We start from the raw sequence: 18,577 nt of genomic DNA on the forward strand, positions 1-18,577 counted from the left end.
CCCCCCCAATGTCTCTCTAGATTTCGAAAAGCAGTGCTAAGGGCTAAGACGACCCCTTTTTAAATAGGGCGCCAATTTGATGGCTTGACTGGAGGATCACGGATTCGGCGTAAGGCAAAGAAAAACCAAAAATGGCCAAACTTATGTGCAAACCATTCCAGAACGAGGCACTTGCTTCTAAAGTCCAGTCTGCTTTTTATTCCCCCCCCCCCCCGGTTATTATTATTATTTTTATAATGTACATTTGGGCAGCAAGGTAGTGTTAAAATGTCCCTGGATTAAAACCTAATTCGGCTGCTTCGGTAAAAACCTCCAAGTGTCTGCTTACGGAACGTAACTGTGTGAACACGCACATACACAGATTCAAGGACGTGGGAATGGTTTCGTCTGACACACAGAGACTTACACACTTCGAAAAGAAAGGTGAAATAAAAGGGGGAATCTCCAATGGAGGAAAGTCCGTCCATAACTGCCCCATTGCTATCAGAGTCCAAGCCTTTGCAAGAGGGTAAAAACATCATCTCCTAGCTGTGCCCCTTCGGTACAAAATTCCCCAGAAAACTTTGCAAGGCGCGACTCACTTTCAACTGGTTCGGATGTCCCATTATGTAAAACGGAGGTAAACCCCCACAAAGTCTACAGACCCCCTGAAATTATTGGAGCAACAATGGCAGCCGTTTCCGTGCATCGCAATGGGCCGTACTCAAGACGGATTGGGCGGGACACAGATCAGGGTTTGCAGATGCAAGCCTTTATTTTACATCCACATTGCTGGAAACTTTTAAGGCCTAAATCTGAAGTTATCCGAAGTGTATTCTCATCCTCCACCCCAATTTATATTAAGTTCCTATTGCTGACATTCTCTCTCTTTCTCTCCCTCTCTCTCTCTCACACACACACTGTGGTTGCTAGATTTGCTCAAAAAAGGAGGGGGGGAACCAAAACACACACACACTACAGCCTATGAAAAAATTACTGGCTCAGATCATTGTTAAGTCTATAAATAATATTTTTCTTTCTTTTTTTTAAAAAAACCCAAGTATCTAAATAAGCATCACTAGATACTATTTTATGTCACTAAATCTTTATTTCGAAAAGCGCGCACGCACACACACACAAACACACACAGAGAGAAGAATCTGATTTTAGGGGGAGGAGATCCTGAAAAAATAATATTGGTTTCAACAACGGGGAGGTTTCGTTTTCGATTCCGCTCGGACGCGTGCGGAACGGCGTTTCTGTCTACGGAGGGAGGGGCGGTTGTGCCGCATGGTGGAAAGCGGATATTCCGGATTATTGTTCCGGGGGTTATTCCGGATTATTGTTCTGGGTGCTGCCAAGCTAATATCCCGGGGACATCTTCAAATGGGGAAGGAACTGGGTCGGCAGCCCAGAGCGTTGGGAGTCACCGGAGATGACAGTACCACGAGAAGGAGCTATAGAGGATGGTGGCGGAGTGTTTTGAGTGTAAACGGAAAGCCGCTGGCGAGGAAGGGGCTTTGGACGACACTGACCAACGGTTCTGAGGTTCCTCTGACCCCCCCCCCCAGAGGGTTGGGTCTAGGGAGAGATCTCTCGCCTTTCACACTTATCTTCCATCGATAAAGGAATGGAAAGAAAACGCCCAGCGGCCTCTAATTTTTAATGCACGCAATTAAAAAAAAATGCAAAAAAATACAAAACAGGAAACTTTCAAGAGGGGAAAAGGAAGCCAGGATGAGGTCAAGACGGGCGTTCTCCCTGCCCCGATCATGTTTTTAAAAAATAATATGAAAAAATACCCCAGGCTTCTACCACTTCACAATTCACACCTCTAAAGTGCATGGGAGATTTCTGGAAATGCAGACTGGATGGTTGGGGGGGGGAGGACAAATGCTTTGATTTGACAGGACTGGGGAGGGGGGGGGTCCGAAATGCTATATTATTTAAGGATGCGGGACAGGGGGGGAGAGGAAGAGAGACAAGAGATATACACATGTACATGCACACATCCTCTTAAAAAAATAATCATAACCAACCCTCCCCCCCCCAATTTTTTTCCAGAATCTGGGCCCTCCCCTCCTCTCCTCCTGACAAATGCACAGCTCTCCCCGTTAACACAGAAACCACCAAATCCATTCAGAAGAGAGATGAACTTTAAAATAAAAAAGGGGGAAGCTTTCAGTATTTGTTTGTTTTTTTAAGGAACGAAACAGTCTCCAATTTTTCGGGAGGTACAGCCAATTCCATAGGCAAGCGAGCAGCATTCGACACATACCCAAAAACAAGGGTTCGTCCTCTCCCCCCCCAACTTTCCCCGAAATTAACGAAACCAGGAAAACCAAGAGGTTTGTAAAGTCCTCCGGGGTTTCCACACATCTCAAAGTCCAGCTCCCTTCACTGGTTTTTCTTTTCCCCCTCCTCCCTGGTTGGGGTCAGTCTTCTCTTCCACTCGTGGGTCTAAGGCAGCTAGCTCTTCGAAGGATCCTCATCCTTTTTTTCAAAAAAGAACCGCGAAATGAAAACGAGGGGGAAAACACACACACACACACCCGAGAGAGAAAACCGAATTTTTAAAAAATAAAAAGTTCCTTTCAAGTCCACTTTTGGGAAGCAAAGTCTCTTTCTCGCTCCGTCCCAAGCCGCTTCAGTTCTCAAAACAAAAAAAGAAGAGTTTTTGAAAAGAATAGAAAATACTGTTCCAATCTGCCTATGGAGATTTCCGCAGGGCTGGTCCGTGCGCCGCGACTCAATAAGTGTTGTTTTTCGTGTGTGTGTGTGTATCTTTTTTCCTAAAAGGATCAAAGCACCCAAGGACTTTGCTCGCACGGACCCAAAAAACGTATTATTAATTATTACTAAATGGTCTTTTCTCCCCACCTCTGGATTCCCATTCGACGCCCCCTCCCACCCCCCCCAAAAAACTTCGGTCTCTTCGTCCTCCCCTCCCTGCGGTCTTGGTTTTTCCTTTTATGCTACAACAAATTCGGATTTCATGTCCGCTTTGACTTCCGGTTTCCACACAGAGTCTTCGAAGTCGAGGTCAAGGCTCCCTTCACTCGACATGCTACTGTTGCTGTTTGTGCGACTGGACTTGCGGTTCGGGAGCCAGTGGTACGGGGCGCGGGCGTCGCGGCGAGCTTTCCGGCGCAACCGCTTCTGCTGCATCAGGAGCTGCAGGCGTTCCACTTTGCAGCGGGTGGCACGGTTCTCCGTCTGCCGCAACCGGTCGCCTGGGAGGGGGAAAACACAGAGACGTTAAACGAGGCGTCGGAAACGGGGGAAATTTGGAAAAATCCATGCAAAAACCCCCAAACAACGCTATTTCCGCGTCTACCAGCTTCTTTTATCTGCAGTCCCAGAATCCTGCTGGTCTCAGTGATCAGGGGACCCCAGAGATAGAAGCACTGTTTTTTGGGGGACAGGGTCCTGAATGGGGTGGCTGCGCCCCCGAAGGACCAGGTGAGCAGCCTGGGGGTCATTTTGGACTCCCAGCTGTCCATGGAGGTGCAGGTCAATTCTGTGTCCAGGGCAGCTCCATCTGGGACGCAGGATGAGACCCTCCCTGCCCACAGACTGTCTGGCCAGAGTGCTGCATGCTCTGGTTATCTCCCTCTTGGACTACTGCCATGCGCTCTACATAGGGCTACCTTTGAAGGTGACCCGGAAACTGCAACTAATCCAGAATGCGGCAGCCAGACTGGGGACTGGGAGGGGCCGCCGGGACCACATAACACCGGTCCTGAGAGATCTGCATTGGCTCCCAGTACGTTTCAGAGCACAATTCAAAGTGTTGGTGCTGGCCTTGAAAGCCCTAAACGGCCCAGTATACCTGAAGGAGCGTCTCCACCCCCATCGTTCTGCCCGGACACTGAGGTCCAGTGCTGAGGGCCTTCTGGCAGTTCCCTCCCTGCAAGAAGCGAGGTTACAGGGAACCAGGCAGAGGGCCTTCTTGGTGGTGGCGCCCACCCTGTGGAATGCCCTTGCGTCAGATGTCAAGGAAATAAACAACTATCTGACTTTTAGAAGACATCTGAAGGCAGCCCTGTTTAGGAGATTTTTAATATTTAATGCTGTATTGTTTTTAACACTTGATTGGAGGCTGCCTAAAGTGGCTGGGGAAACTCAGCCAGATGGGCGGGGTATAAATAATAAAATTATTATTATTCGGGACGCAGGTGGTGCTGTGGGTTAAACCACAGAGCCTAGGACTTGCTGATCAGAAGGTCGGTGGTTCGAATCCCTGCGACGGGGTGAGCTCCCATTGCTCGGTCCCTGCTCCTGCCAACCTAGCAGTTCGAAAGCACGTCAAAGTGCAAGTAGATAAATAGGTACCGCTCCGGCAGGAAGGTAAACGGCGTTTCTGTGTGCTGCTCTGGTTCGCCAGAAGCGGCTTAGTCCTGCTGTCCACATGACCCGGAAGCTGTACGCCGGCTCCCTCGGCCAGTAAAGCGAGATGAGCACCGCAACCGCAGAGTCGGCCACGACTGGACCTAATGGTCAGGGGTCCCTTTACCTTTACCTATTATTATTATTGTGTTTTTTATACTGCACACCGCCCTGGGGTGCTTTGATGGGAGGGGAGCCTACAAATTTAATAAATAAAGCAGAATGGCTTGCAGCTCCGCCAAGAACACCTCTCCTTTCCCACCAAGATGGGAGGAAATAAAAATAAAACAAGGGCATTCAACACCCCGATGCCCTGGGGGTGTGTGTATGTGTGCATGTGGGGAGAGCAACAACGCAGGCGCGCCGGGTGTGCGCCAGCCTCAAAATGGAGGACTTTCCGTCACCTCAGCACGGGGGAAGCATCTGTGGAGAACCAGGACCTCGTCTCCATGGCAACAGAGACAGGAAGCCCAAGGAGCATCAGAAAAAACAATGGCTCTCTTGCACACTTCTTTAAAAAAAACACCACACATTTTCTCTCTCTTTCTTCTCATTCGAGCTCTCTCGCCCCCCCACCTGCCCCCCCCCCGGAGGGTTTCGAACACTTCCCGTCTCAGAGGAGAGAACAAGAAGTCACCCCTGACTTCGTGCCTCCCACTCTCTGCCGTCAACATTGGTGCCTTTTTCTCTATCTAACCCCCCCCCCCCTTTTCCGCGGCTTTGCAATAGCAGCCCGTGGGCGGGAGAACAATTGAGCGGGTGTTTTTTTTGCAAGAGCCGGGGGGGGGGGGGGAGATGGAGGCGCTAGAAAATGGTGAGGGGGGGGGTGATAAGCGAAATGAAAAGGGAGCCTTGCAGAAACCTGACCGCGGAGACGTCTTCATTACATTTATATCTCGCTTTTCGTCTGAGGAACGCAAGGGTTTTTCCCCCCCACGTGCAAATGGTTGCTGTCCGCCCCCCCCCGGCTGTTTGCAGCCTTTTAAAATCCTCAGGTCCAAGGGGGGCAGTGTTTTTTTCTGGGACACACACACACACACACACACACACACACACACACGGGTACGCATAACCCTAAACGTTTTGTGAATCTTTTGTAGTTTTCTGCATTTATATTCTGCAAAATGGTGATTTTCTTGAGTCGAAATGAGAGAATGTATTTTTTAAAAAGGAAAAAAGCACTGTAGAGGGGCCCCAAGAGTCATCTATTATTATTATTATTATTATTATTATTATTATTATTATTATTATTATTACAACCCCACTGCAATGCAGGAATATTCAGCGCATATCGAACCTGCAACCTTCTTGTTTTCAGCACACACTCAAACCCGTGAGCTATCCACCCCACTGGCTAAGAGTCCCGCATTAGGAGCCGGGAGAGTTCAGGGTTCGAATCCCGCCCACTGCCCACGAACGACTTTGCCAGGAGGGTCCGACATTCTCTCTCTCTCTCTGTCCCCCCCCCTAAAGGAATCAAAACACCCTCCCCTCCCAAGAACCAGGAAGGCAAAAGCCGATGGATAGCCGAGCCGCCGATCGCACCCCGTGCCTCAGTTTCCCCCCGCATCAAATTACGTGGGGGAAGAGACCAAAGGAGAAGAAAAGATTGAGCGATGCGCACTAATGAGAGCGAAAGGGAAGCAGGAGGCGGAAGCTATGCGCCGCGCTGGTGACAGGCAGGACATAATCTGGGGGCGGTATTTATTCTAGAGGAATTCATCCGAGGAGACCACGATTGCACTAACGCCTCCGGATGAGAGAGAGGGAGAGAGACTGACTCTGTGGACAGGATGAGGACGGCAAGACATGCCCGCCCCCACCCACCAGCAAAGGAGTTTCATAATTGGGGAGGTCTAGTCAACAATCCCTGGTGGAGACTCTTGAGAGTCCCATGGACTGCAAGAAGATCCAACCTCTCCATTCTGAAGGAAATCAGCCCTGAGTGCTCACGGGAAGGACAGATCCTGAAGCTGAGGCTCCAAGACTTTGGCTACCTCAGGAGAAGAGAAGACTTCCTGGAAAAGACCCTGATGCTGGGAAAGATGGAGGGCACAAGGAGAAGGGGACGACAGAGGACGAGATGGTGGGACAGTGTTCTTGAAGCTACCAGCATGAGTTTGACCAAACTGCGGGAGGCAGTGGAAGACAGGAGTGCCTGGCGTGCTCTGGTCCAGGGGGCCATGAAGAGGTGGACACGACTAAACAACGACAACAACAACCACATTCAAAAATCCACGGGGTTTCAAGTTGGCCTCGACTCTCCCTGCAATTTTTGTTTTTGTTTTAATTAGAATTAAATCAAGGGACGATCGCTATTAGAATTAAATCAAGGGACGATCGCTATTCGTCGTTTTTATCTGTTGCATATCAACCTGGCAAGGGATGCGGGTGGCGCTGTGGGTTGAACCACAGAGCCTAGGACTTGCCGATCAGATGGTCGGCGGTTCAAATCCCCGCAATGACGGGGTGAGCTCCCGTTGCTCGGTCCCTGCTCCTGCCAACCTAGCAGTTCAAAAGCACGTCAAAGTGCAAGTAGATCAATAGGTACCGCTCCGGCGGGAAGGTAAATGGCGTTTCCGTGCACTGCTCTGGTTCGCCAGAAGCGGCTTAGTCCTGCTGGCCACATGACCCGGAAGCTGGACGCCGGCTCCCTTGGCCAGTAAAGCGAGATGAGTACCGCAACCCCAGAGTCGGCCACGACTGGACCTAATGGTCAGGGGTCCCTTTACCTTTACCTTACTAGAGAACATGCAAAAATGTTTTCATCAGGGTGATCTCTCTGGGACAAAAACCATCTGCAAACTAGCCAAGGTTTCCCATTTAAATGGGATGTCCCCCCCCCAAAAAAACCCCCTGCACGGCTGCTCTTTTGTTGCCCCACTTCCTTCGGTGTTTTTGGTCGGGAAGTGGTAGCATGCGCCCCACAACGCAGCCCCCCCAAGGCTAACAACACACCAGCCGTCAAAACCTTTTATGGTTCAGAAATGGGGGCAAGGAAGGAAGGTGACCTGTTTTCAAGCAGCGAGGAGGAAAAAAATAAAAGGGGGCTTGCTTGCTCCCTCCCTCACCCCCTTGACGAACGCAACCGCCTACCTGCAGGTGCGCGCACAGAAATTGGGTGCAAAGCCACGCTTGACACACTTCGGCACGTTCTGACAGCCACGCCACCCCCCAAAAAAAACCCAGTTTCGACCCAACTCCCCCCCCCCAAAGAAACAGAAAGGAAAGTGGCTGGATTGGGGAAGAGGATGAGAAAATTACTCTGGAGATAGGTAGCGGAGCAGGGCCAGCCAGCAAGCAAGGAACAGGTTCGGAAGGTGGAATCCGAACGATGCACAGAACTCACGATTCATGCACAAGCGTAAAAAACTACAGACACGCCGCACGTCGCCAGGTGCCAGTCTTTTTGCAGGGGGGGCAGATTGGGGGGGCACCCACTCTGGTGGGACAGATATAGGGCAGCGTGCGAAGAGGGGAAGGAAGAGGAAAGCACAAGGTTTCTGGAGCGTGTGGGGTGGCTGTCTGAGGTCCCCTAGGGGAAAAGTGATTCTTGCAAAATTTGTGTTTTTGTACAGAGTCTCTAAGCCTGGAGCCATCTCCGGCCTCAATGAGGACTAAGGACTTGAGGGCAGCAAGAACAGCCTCGCAGCTACCGCTTACGGCAGAGGTTTATCTGCGTTCCCTTTCGTTCCTGCACAACAACACAACACAGTTTGCTGTTGTTGTTGTTTTGTAGCCTGGCTGGGTGAACGTCGACCCAAGAGGAAGCGGGTTCAAATCCAGCACGGCCTGCATTCCCTTGCGTTCCCGCACAGCAACACAGCACAGTTTGTTGTTGTTTTGTAGCCTGGCTGGGTGAAGGTCGACCCAAGAGGAAGCGGGTTCAAATCCAGCCCGGCCTGCGTTCCCTTTCGTTCCCGCACAGCAATACAGCGCAGATTGTTGTTGCTGTTTTGTAGCCAATGGGTGAATTTCAAACCAAGGGGCAGCGGGTTCAAATCCTGAACAGCCTGGTCCAAAAGTCCAGTTGGGGAGCAGGGCAGATGAGAGAGAGAGAGAAGGAAAAAACCCCATACTCTTCTCCCACCCTCAATTCTCGCAGCAAGGAAAATTGCAAACCCAATAGGTTTTTTTTGTTTAAATAACCCAAATGTGGTGGAGACACAGAGAGAGGCAGGGAAGGGAATTCGGAGGTTATGGCCAGATTTTTTTCGGGGGGGAGGCAGAGCCGCCCTTGTCCTCCCAGCCTGGAAAGCAGCCTTGCCAGAACTTGGCTGACAGACATAGAACTGTCAACCTCTTTCCCGCAGAAGACGCGAGAGAGGAGCCTCCAATTTTCCGTTTGTGCCACAGAGAGAGGGTGGCGGCGAGAAGGGGGGGAGTGGGCCGCCGAGGAGGAGAAAGAAAACGCAGGAACCGCGTCGGTTTTTCTGCTGCGCCCCCGCCAACTCGCCTTGCTATTTTGGGGACGGGGGGGCCTTTGCCACACACAGCCTGCGGGGGTGCGGAGAGGAAGAGGCGTGAAAGTAGGAAGAGAGAGAAAAAGAGAGAGAGAGAAAAAAGATAGAGGGAGCTATCGCCCTCCCCCCCCAATTTCGTTAATCTACTAACTCGGCCCCACGGGGCTCGCAAAACAACACGGGTAAGAGGAAAGGTGCCATTGCGCGTGGGAACCCTGAAGGTCATCCAGCCCAACCCGCTAGCGACGCGGGAAACGTTTGCCCAAGGCGGAACTTGAACCCGCAACCCTGAGGTGAAGAGAGCCTCGTGCTCTACCAACCGAGGATAAAATCGACAGCACACAAAAGGAGGGTGGGCCAAGTGGGTTTACTCAAGAGTAGACCCACCGGAAGGACCAGGATGTCAATTTTGATGGCTCTCCTGCGACAAGGAGTTCCACAGGTCGTCGCAGCAACGGTGGTCCAGCGGACTGGAAGCTGGCAGAGACTGGGGTTCGAATCGCGCCCTATTTGCCCATGAAGCTCACAGGACTGGGTTGTTGTGCGGGATTGAATGAGTGGCAAGGAAGGACCGTGTAAACGCCACTTTTGTTGTGGGATCCCAGCACCTCTGGAGAACAAATCCAGATGTTCTTCTACTGCCAGCACCCCCAAACTCGCCCCTCCAGATTTTTTGGGACTACAATTCCCATCATCCCTGACCTGTTAGCTATGGATGATGGGTGTTGTAGTCCCAAAAACATCTGGAGGGCCGAGTTTGGGGGTGCCTGTTCTACGGGGTCCTTGTGCAACATTTGGTCAGGTTTAATCCTTAAATTGGATTTGGGGTGGCATGGGATTTTTAATCTCTGGGTCGTGGGTTCGAAACCCACGTCGGGCAAGACAGGTTCCCGCATTTCAGGGGGTTGGACTAGATGACTCTGGAGGTCCCTTTCCAACTCTACAAATCCTACGATTCCCCCAAATGAAACTATGAGCTCACAGGGCATTCCCTATGTTTTTCTCGGCTGCAAAATGACCCATTCAGTCCAATGGGACTTAGATAAGTAGGATAAAAAGGACCCCCTGACCATTAGGTCCAGTCGTGACCGACTCTGGGGTTGTGGCGCTCATCTCGCTTTATTGGCCGAGGGAGCCGGCGTACAGCTTCCGGGTCATGTGGCCAGCAGGACTAAGCCGCTATTGGCGAACCAGAGCACTGCACAGAAACGCCGTTTACCTTCCCGCCAGAGCGGTACCTATTTATCTACTTGCACTTTGACGTGCTTTTGAACTGCTAGGTTGGCAGGAGCAGGGACCGAGCAACGGGAGCTCACCCCGTCATTGCGGGGATTCGAACCGCCGACCTTCTGATCGGCAAGCCCTAGGCGCTGTGGCTTAATTCACAGCGCCACCCGCATTAGATAAGGATAATAGGACTGCTCAAAAGCCATTCACGTACTTCCCCCCAGAATTCCATAGCCCGGCGCCCGCTGAATGCTTCGAACTACAGTTCCCATCAGCGAACGGAGGAAGGGGGAAAGCGGGGAGGCTGCTCAAAACCTCTGGAGTGGTCTAAATCAGCTTTAATCTGTAAGCGCCTGGGGGCAGAGACCTTGGGAGCAAAGAGGGCACATAACTGAACAGAAGCGCAAATGGAGATTCTCGCTTTTGCCAGAGGAAAGGGAACCCCCCAATTTAGCAGATCCAAACTGGGAAGAACGGGTCGTGAATGCAAAGTGGCCCATTCAAAGCATGCACAAGAAAAAGCCATTTTTGGGGGGATTTTAGGCAAGAGAGTATGCAAACCGCACCCACGGAAACTGAACGCAAGAGGCTAAAACTGGAAGGGTTTGCAAAAGGAATTAATGTCACCTATTAGTATCCAGACAGAAGCAGTTTGCTTCATCCCTTGGCAGCAGACAGGGTCACCCTGACCGAGAATATTTGAGCCAAACAGAAAATCAAGAGTACATCTTTCTCTTCTCTGCTCTCTCTCTCTCTCCCCACAGCCCAAACTCGCTCCGCAGGGACAGTTTCTGCATGTAACACAAAACACTCCACCGTGCTCAGCATGGATAACTTATCACTTGTGGGGGGGGGGAAGGGGGAAGAGTAAATAAAATAAAATATCAAGTCCTCTCCTTTTGCTGTGCCCCATTTGCACGCAGACGTTAAGAGTCCCTTCAAGCCTGCATCTCCCTTTTTTAAGAAGAGTAAAAGGTAAAGGGACCCCTGACCATTAGGTCCAGACGTGGCCGACTCTGGGGTTGCGGCGCTCATCTCGCTTTATTGGCCGAGGGAGTCAGCGTCCAGCTTCCGGGTCATGTGGCCAGCAGGACTAAGCCGCTTCTGGCGAACCAGAGCAGCGCACGGAAACGCCGTTTACCTTCCCGCCGGAGCGGTACCTATTTATCTACTTGCACTTTGACGGGCTTTTGAACTGCTAGGTTGGCAGGAGCAGGGACCGAGCAACGGGAGCTCACCCCGTCATTGCGGGGATTCGAACCGCCGACCTCCCGATCGGCAAGTCCGAGGCTCTGTGGTTTAACCCACAGCACCACCCGCGTCCCCTTTTATGAAGGGAGGAATGGGGAAAAGGAGCAAAAAGGAACGCGCCCAATATCGCGCCCATCTAATTCAATATAACCTGCACTGAACAGCAGCAGCACTCCAGGGAAGAACCGAACCCAGGACCTTGTGCGAGGAAAGCTTCTTGGGGCTACGCCGCTGCCTAAATATATCCACGTACAACGCTGCCCCCTCACGAAAGTCAAGACGCTAGCCCTCACTGTTCCAAATTTGGGACTTGGGCTTATTCTGCGCATCGCTCGATCTAGCACAGCGCTGGCCGGCAGGGGTTTCAGACAGAGCCCTACTACCCGGAGAGACCGGCTTTCGAACTCAGGCCCTTTGCATGCAGAAAGCGGCAGCTTCCTTACAGACCAACAGCAAAGCAAGTTACTAGACCTCATGACCCGAGCCACATTCTGGACTCTTTTTCAGAGGCAGGACTCACCGGAAGGCTTAGACGCTGCCACTTGGCTGGCCCCCAAGTGTAAGGACTGGCTAGCAGCTGCTGCGATTTTCTCTGAGGTAGTGTTGCTGGCGAGATCCGGGGATTGGGGCGGCGACGGCGACGGAGAAGTCGAGGAAAGCGAGCACTGTGTTTGGCACCGCAGCTGCGTCAGGGACTGGGGCATGCCCTGGTAGTGCCGCGTGGCGCTCAACAGGTCGTTGAGGATCTGCAAGATGGTGCCGATGTCCCGCCGGGGCCGCCCGCTGCTGTCCTGGCAATTCGGGTGCAAAGTGCCTGCGAGGGAGAAGCAAGGTCAAGTCGCTGGTCCTCAAGGTTTACCGATTCGCAATCTAAACGCATGAAAGTTGCTTGGCTGGTTTTTCCTCCCCCTCCCCCAGAATTTGTGTTTGTGGTCGGGTGCGGAGGGAAAATCCAGCCCAACCCCGGCAAAGCAGGGATCTCAACTTCCCAAAAACCCTCCAGAGGGAGACTGTCAGAAAAGAGTCTTGTGAACTTGTCCTTTTCTGCGCTTGCTTAGGGTGAATGTTAACGCTTTTGAAGGGCAGGTTTCTAGTCCACATGAGAAGAGGAAATGGCAAGAATCTGGGCCAGGGAGCAAACTCTCCAAGTGTTCTCTTTGCTTTTTTAAAAAGCAGCTTGGCTGGGGTACCTCTTCGAATCAACAGAATCTAGTCCAAATCCCTGAAAATTGGGAATCCCAGTGAAATACCGTATTTTTTGCTCTAGAAGACCCACTTTTCCCCTCCTAAAAAGTAAGGGGAAATGTGTGTGTGCGTCTTACGGAGCGAATGCAGGCTGCGCAGCTATCCCAGGAGCCAGAACAGAAAGAGGGATTGCTGCTTTCGCTGCGCAGCGATCCCTCTTGCTGTTCTGGCTTCTGAGATTCAGAATATTTTTTTTCTTGTTTTCCTCCTCCGAAAACTAGGTGCGTCTTGTGGTCTGGTGCGTCTTATAGAGTGAAAAATACGATACTTCCTGGCGGGTGGCTGGCCCAACCTCTGATTAAAAACCCCCTCTTCAATGTTGCCGGACGACAAGAGAGTATTCCAACCCTGGCTCTCCAAACTACAAACCCCACGACCCCCAAGCAGTGGTTAGACATGATGGGAGATTTAGCCAACAACATTTGTGGGACCAAGTTGAATAAGTCTAGAATAGAACCCCAATTTATCCCTAACCACTAGTGGATATTATCAGAGTCCTGCAACATCCTTTGAAGGGGCTGGGGTGCCACAGATTTCCCAAACCGCAACCAACAAGCCCATTTAATAATAATAATAATAATAATAATAATAATAATAATAATAATAATAATAATAAATTGAATTTATGTACCGCCCTTTGCCCAGGGGTCTCAGGGCAGTTAATAAAATCAAGATATAAAACCACAAAATAACTACTAAAAACAACAACCCAATAGACCCCCACCCCCACTGGGAAAAAAAAACACATTTTGGAAGGGCATAGGATGTAATTCATATCAACCAAAGGGGAACCTTTTTGCCTGGCGCCTAAAGGTGTAAAATGAAGGCTCCAGGCAAACAGATACAATTTTTTAGAAATGCTGAGCTGCAAAATTCAATTGGGTTTCTCTTGTCGGAATCCGGCACAGATCAGGTTCAGACCTGCTTCGTTCAAAAAACCATCAGTTGGCTCCCATAGTTCATTTGGGTCCATTTTCGATTGCAAAGACGGCACATGGACCTGTGCCAGCTTCAGGGCTCCACAGGGCTCTTCTTCAGCCTGCAAAAGCGCCCTGTGATGTTCCGAAGCTTGCAAACCCACAACACGAAGCCGTATTTTGTTCCCACGAAAGGCGGAGGGGTCGGAGGAAGAGGAGTTAAGGGCCAACCAAGACTTACCAGAAAACGTCCCCGAAAAGACACCCGGAGCGTGGTTCACGAAGCTTTCGATCACAGCGCCGGGTTTGCGGGGTCGGGAAGGCTGGACGGGGCTGGCACTGGATGAAGGTTTGCTCCGCGTGGTGCAATCGACCTGCAAAAGGAGGGCAGGGGGGGAAATTGAAGTCTGTGCGAAGATTCAGAAGGGACACCCCGCGGTCATCTAGTCCAACCCCGAAATCACAGGCAACAAATTCCTGACAAATGTCCGTCCACCTTCTGCTTAGAAACCTCCTGGATAGAGATACGAATTCCTGCCTCAAACCATATTCAGAAAAGGCTTTTTCTTAACCCCCCCCCCCCCACAAGAAAGTCTAATTTGAATTAAGGCCAAAATTGTGGCTTTCTGGTGCCAGGGCAAAAGAAGCTGTGGGTTCAATGGGAGAGCATTTGGTCTCAATGCAAATTCAGTCTCTAGGGAGATCTGGGAACTGCCTTCCATCTAAAACCCCCTGAGAGCTGCTGCCAGTCCGTGCAGACAATATTGAATGAGATGGACCAACGCTCTGGCTTGGCATGCGGCAGATTTCTGGCCCTAAATGGTGACAGCTTGATGGCAGGGGAAATGTGTGTGCGTCTTACGGAGCGAATGCAGGCTGCGCAGCTATCCCAGAAGCCAGAACAGCAAGAGGGATTGCTGCTTTCGCTGCGCAGCGATCCCTCTTGCTGTTCTGGCTTCTGAGATTCAGAATATTTTTCTTCTTGTTTTCCTCCTCCAAAAACTAGGTGCGTCTTGTGGTCTGGTGCGTCTTATACAGCAAAAAATACAGTATTTCTTCCTGTGGCAATGGACGATAAGACCCCTGACCGTGAGAACCTTATTTTCCCCAAAACAACCCCCCATTGCAATAGCTCAGACATGAGGCTCAGGTTCTGGGTTCGAATCTCCTACTGGGTTGGACTAGCTGCGGACGAGACAACGACTCACCTCCGAACACGGCGAAGCGCTCCCCGCGCCGCTGCTCGCCTGGGCCCCGTGGGAGCGGAACATGCCGGCGGTGACGGGTGTTGGGTGAGCGGAGCTACAGTACGAGGGCGGGGCCTGCGGCGGGGAGACGGGGCTTTCCTGGCAAGCGGGCGGGGCGGGGACCCGGGCGAAGTGGGGGGCGTGGGCGCCCCCGTGGAGAGCGGGGCAGTCAGTGCCAGCCGGGGGCGTCGCAGCTGGGGGCTCGCCGCGGCTGGCGATGAGGTGGCGGTGCTGCAGCTGTCCGCCGTTCTGCTGGGCCGCCAGTTGCAGCTGTACGAACATCATATGGTCGCCGACGCGGAGGGCCAAGGTGAGAGGGGATCTTCCAGACAGGAAGTCGTTTACCTGGGGAGGGAAGAAGAGGAGGAAGTGAGAGGCGGAGGCGGAAACGAGGGAGGTATCAAAATCAAAACAAACCAGATTCCACCTCATCGCAGTCAATCACCACCGTGGGCAGACCATAATACCCAACACACCTGTGCGATCTGCCGGGATTTGGGTGGGGAAGCCCCAGGACAAGCCCTGGTTCTTGGGAGGGGAGAGGCGAAAGCAGTAAATATTTGCTTAAGCAGGTGGGGTTTGCCGGTCTACGGCGGAGTCTTTTAAAAGGACGTAACTAGACACTTCGTCCTCGCCAACTTAAGAAGGTAAAGGGTATGAGAAGCAAACTGAATAATAATCTGGTTTTTCCTCCCTTCCATGCCACCACTGAGATAAGGTAAAGGTAAAGGGACCCCTGACCATTAGGTCCAGTCGTGGCCGACTCTGGGGTTGCGGCGCTCATCTCGCTTTACTGGCCAAGGGAGCTGGCGTACATCTTCTGGGTCATGTGGCCAGCAGGACTAAGCCGCTTCTGGCGAACCAGAGCAGTGCACAGAAACGCCCTTTACCTTCCCGCCAGAGTGGTACCTATTGATCTACTTGCACTTTGACGTGCTTTCGAATTGCTAGGTGGGCAGGAGCAGGGACCGAGCAACGGGAGCTCACCCCGTCACAGGGATTCAAACCGCTGACCTTCTAATCGGCAAGTCCTAGGCTCTGTGGTTTAACCCACAGCGCCACCCGCGTCCCAGATAAGGGTCACCACTGAGATAAGGGTCTGCAAAGCAGCCGGGAAGCAGGGAGGTTTTTTAAACCACAAGACGCTTCTAATTCCAGAGTTCTGGGTTCGAGTCCAACGTGGGCCAAAAGGTTCCCGCATTGCAGGGAGTTTGGACTAGATCAGCCACGAGGTCCCTTTCCAACAATTCTATGAAACGGAAGGGCTACACAGCTTGGCGCTAGGACACCTGCACCGCATGCAGAAGGCGCGAGGCGCAATCCCCGGCCTCGGGGTCCAAAGGAAAGCAGAGCAAGGATTTTGGCAAACAGCTTTGTTGCAGCAGTTGTCGGAAGGAGGCGAACGAAGGGATTTGTGGAGAGGTTATTCTTCCTGCAAAGGCAGCGGAGGTTTTAGGAGCAGTTTCCCTTCTGCTTATCTCGCTTTTCAACCGATGCTTCCAAAAACTTTTTGCAATGCACACAGACAGAGAGGAATTTTTGCAATGCACACAGACAGAGAGGGACCCCTGACAATTAGGTCCAGTCGCGGCTGACTCTGGGGTTGCAGCGCTCATCGCGCTTTACTGGCCGAGGGGGCCAGCGTACATATGGCCAGCAGGACTGAGCCGCTTCTGGCGAACCAGAGCAGCACACGGAAACACTGTTTACCTTCCCGCCAGAGCGGTACCTATTCATCTACTTGCACTGGTGTGCTTTCGAACTGCTAGGTTGGCAGGAGCAGGGACTGAGCAACGGGAGCTCACCCCGTCACGGGGATTCGAACCGCCGACCTTCTGATTGGCAAGTCCTAGGCTCTGTGGCTTAACCCAAAGAGCCACCCGCGTCCCCTCTCTCATGTAAAGGTAAAGGGACCCCTGACCATTAGGTCCAGTCGTGGCCGACTCTGGGGTTGCGGCGCTCATCTCGCTTTATTGGCAGAGGGAGCCGGTGTACAGCTTCCGGGTCATGTGGCCAGCAGGACTAAACCGCTTCTGGCGAACCAGAGCAGCGCACGGAAACGCCGGAGTGGTACCTATTGATCTACTTGCACTTTGAGGTGCTTTCAAACTGCTAGGTTGGCAGGAGCAGGGACCGAGCAACGGGAGCTCACCCCGTCATTGCGGGGATTCGAACCGCCGACCTTCTGATCGGCACGTCCTAGGCTCTGGGGTTTAACCCACAGCGCCACACGCGTCCCATAATAAAAATCTAAGCGCACCCAAAAAACCGCTCCTTGCGTCATCCGTGACCCTGGTCGACTCAACCCCCCCCACGCACCTGCTGGGATCCTCTAGACACCCTAGACCTCTCCACCACAACTGTTCATGCCCCATCTACACACACAGAAGAAACAGACGACAAACCCCCCACCCCCCCCGGCATCGAAGTTTCTGAGAAACTCGTGGGAACCGAGAGGGGCCGGATGCATGCAGTGGGCGCGAAAGCAGCGAAGTTGAGTTTCGGACAGCCGGGAAGTTGAGCAGAGTGAGCTTTAGCAGGCCGCTACCTGCAGGAAGCAGACCTGAAACTGCCTCTAGCACGCAAATGAGTATTATTGTTTTCGAAAGGTTAGAAGGCATCTAAACACGGAAGAAGTGGGATAGACCTCAGCGCTGCTCTTTTCTGCAGGAACAGCGCCGTAAACAAAACAAGATTCCGAAAGCATCAAGCAAAAAACCCCACAGTTTGTTAAAAAAATATATCGTATTTTTTTGCTCTATAAGGCTCACTTTTCCCCTCCTAAAAAGTAAGGGGAAATGTGTGTGCGTCTTATGGAGCGAATGCAGGCTGCGCAGCTATCCCAGAAGCCAGAACAGCAAGAGGGATTGCTGCTTTCACTGCGCAGCGATCCCTCTTGCTGTTCTGGCTTCTGAGATTCAGAATATATTTTTTCTTGTTTTCCTCCTACAAAAACTAGGTGCGCCTTGTGGTCTGGTGCGTCCTACAGAGCGAAAAATACGGTATTCAGACCTGGTAACTGTTTCTGTACTCTCTTCGTCAACACTGGGGTGGAAGTGGCTAAAATACCCAGGAATGGTGACGTCAAGGGGTTCCTGAGCATGTGCAGAGTGCAGCCCCGCTAGCTAGTGTAGAGTAAAGCATTCCTATCCCCAGGGAAGCGAAGATTGCGGACGTAAGTCTTTCGGCACATGGGTCTACTCTTCCTGCCTTCATTCGCAGCCGAAACCAAAGACTGTAAGCGCCTCGAGGGCAGAGACTGGGTTTCCTGGTCGCCGCAATATTCCACATTGCCACCAGGGGCATCGGGCAAAAAGCATGGGCAAAACACGCCTGTTCTGGTAATTACCCTACGGAACTCACTGCCACAAGAAGGGTATGTGGAAAGACTGCTTGCACTGAAACCCAGGATTTTTTTTTGGGGGGGGGGACTCTGTCTCCTGCATTGCAGGGGAGTCGCACTAGATGACCCTCGTGGTGCCTCTGGGAGGGAGAATTCGAACTCAGACCCCACCCCACAGCCATGAAGCTCAGAGCCTCTCAAACGTACTAGTCCAGGGTTGCAGCACGAATGAAGCAGCGGAGGGGAGGGGGACTCACAACCAACGCCCCCCCCCCAACCGAATTATTTGGAGCTAGTATATGGATCAGCCATGCAAAAGCGCAGTCTATCTGCGAGTGCGAAGGATGGTCTCTTCCATCAGGGCCAGAACAAACGCTTGCCTCTATGACATGGGTAGGCAAACTAAGGCCCGGGGGCCGGATCCGGCCCAATTGCCTTCTCAATCGGGCCCACGGACGGTCCGGGAATGAGAGTGTTTTTACATGAGTAGAATGTGTCCTTTTCTTTAAAATGCAA

The 18,577-nt window shown here is 52.0% G+C and overlaps 1 protein-coding gene across 2 annotated transcripts in view; it reads right to left on the bottom strand.

Annotated features, from left to right (window-relative positions):
• Window positions 1–203: 203 nt before the first annotated feature.
• Window positions 204–18,577, bottom strand: part of MIDN (midnolin) — a 44,119-nt gene continuing 25,745 nt past the window's right edge. For both annotated transcript variants that reach the window (XM_028713387.2, XM_028713386.2), the window contains exons 5-8: window positions 14,680–15,063; window positions 13,713–13,845; window positions 11,830–12,123; window positions 204–3,212 (exon numbers count right to left, since the gene is read on the bottom strand). In XM_028713387.2, the coding sequence (XP_028569220.2) occupies window positions 2,950–3,212; window positions 11,830–12,123; window positions 13,713–13,845; window positions 14,680–15,063 (1,074 nt within the window). In that variant the 3' untranslated portion in view covers window positions 204–2,949. The remainder of the gene's footprint in view (window positions 3,213–11,829; window positions 12,124–13,712; window positions 13,846–14,679; window positions 15,064–18,577) is intronic.

Source organism: Podarcis muralis, chromosome 18, assembly GCF_964188315.1.
Source record: "Podarcis muralis chromosome 18, rPodMur119.hap1.1, whole genome shotgun sequence".
In the NCBI taxonomy this organism is placed as follows: Eukaryota; Metazoa; Chordata; class Lepidosauria; order Squamata; family Lacertidae; genus Podarcis; species Podarcis muralis.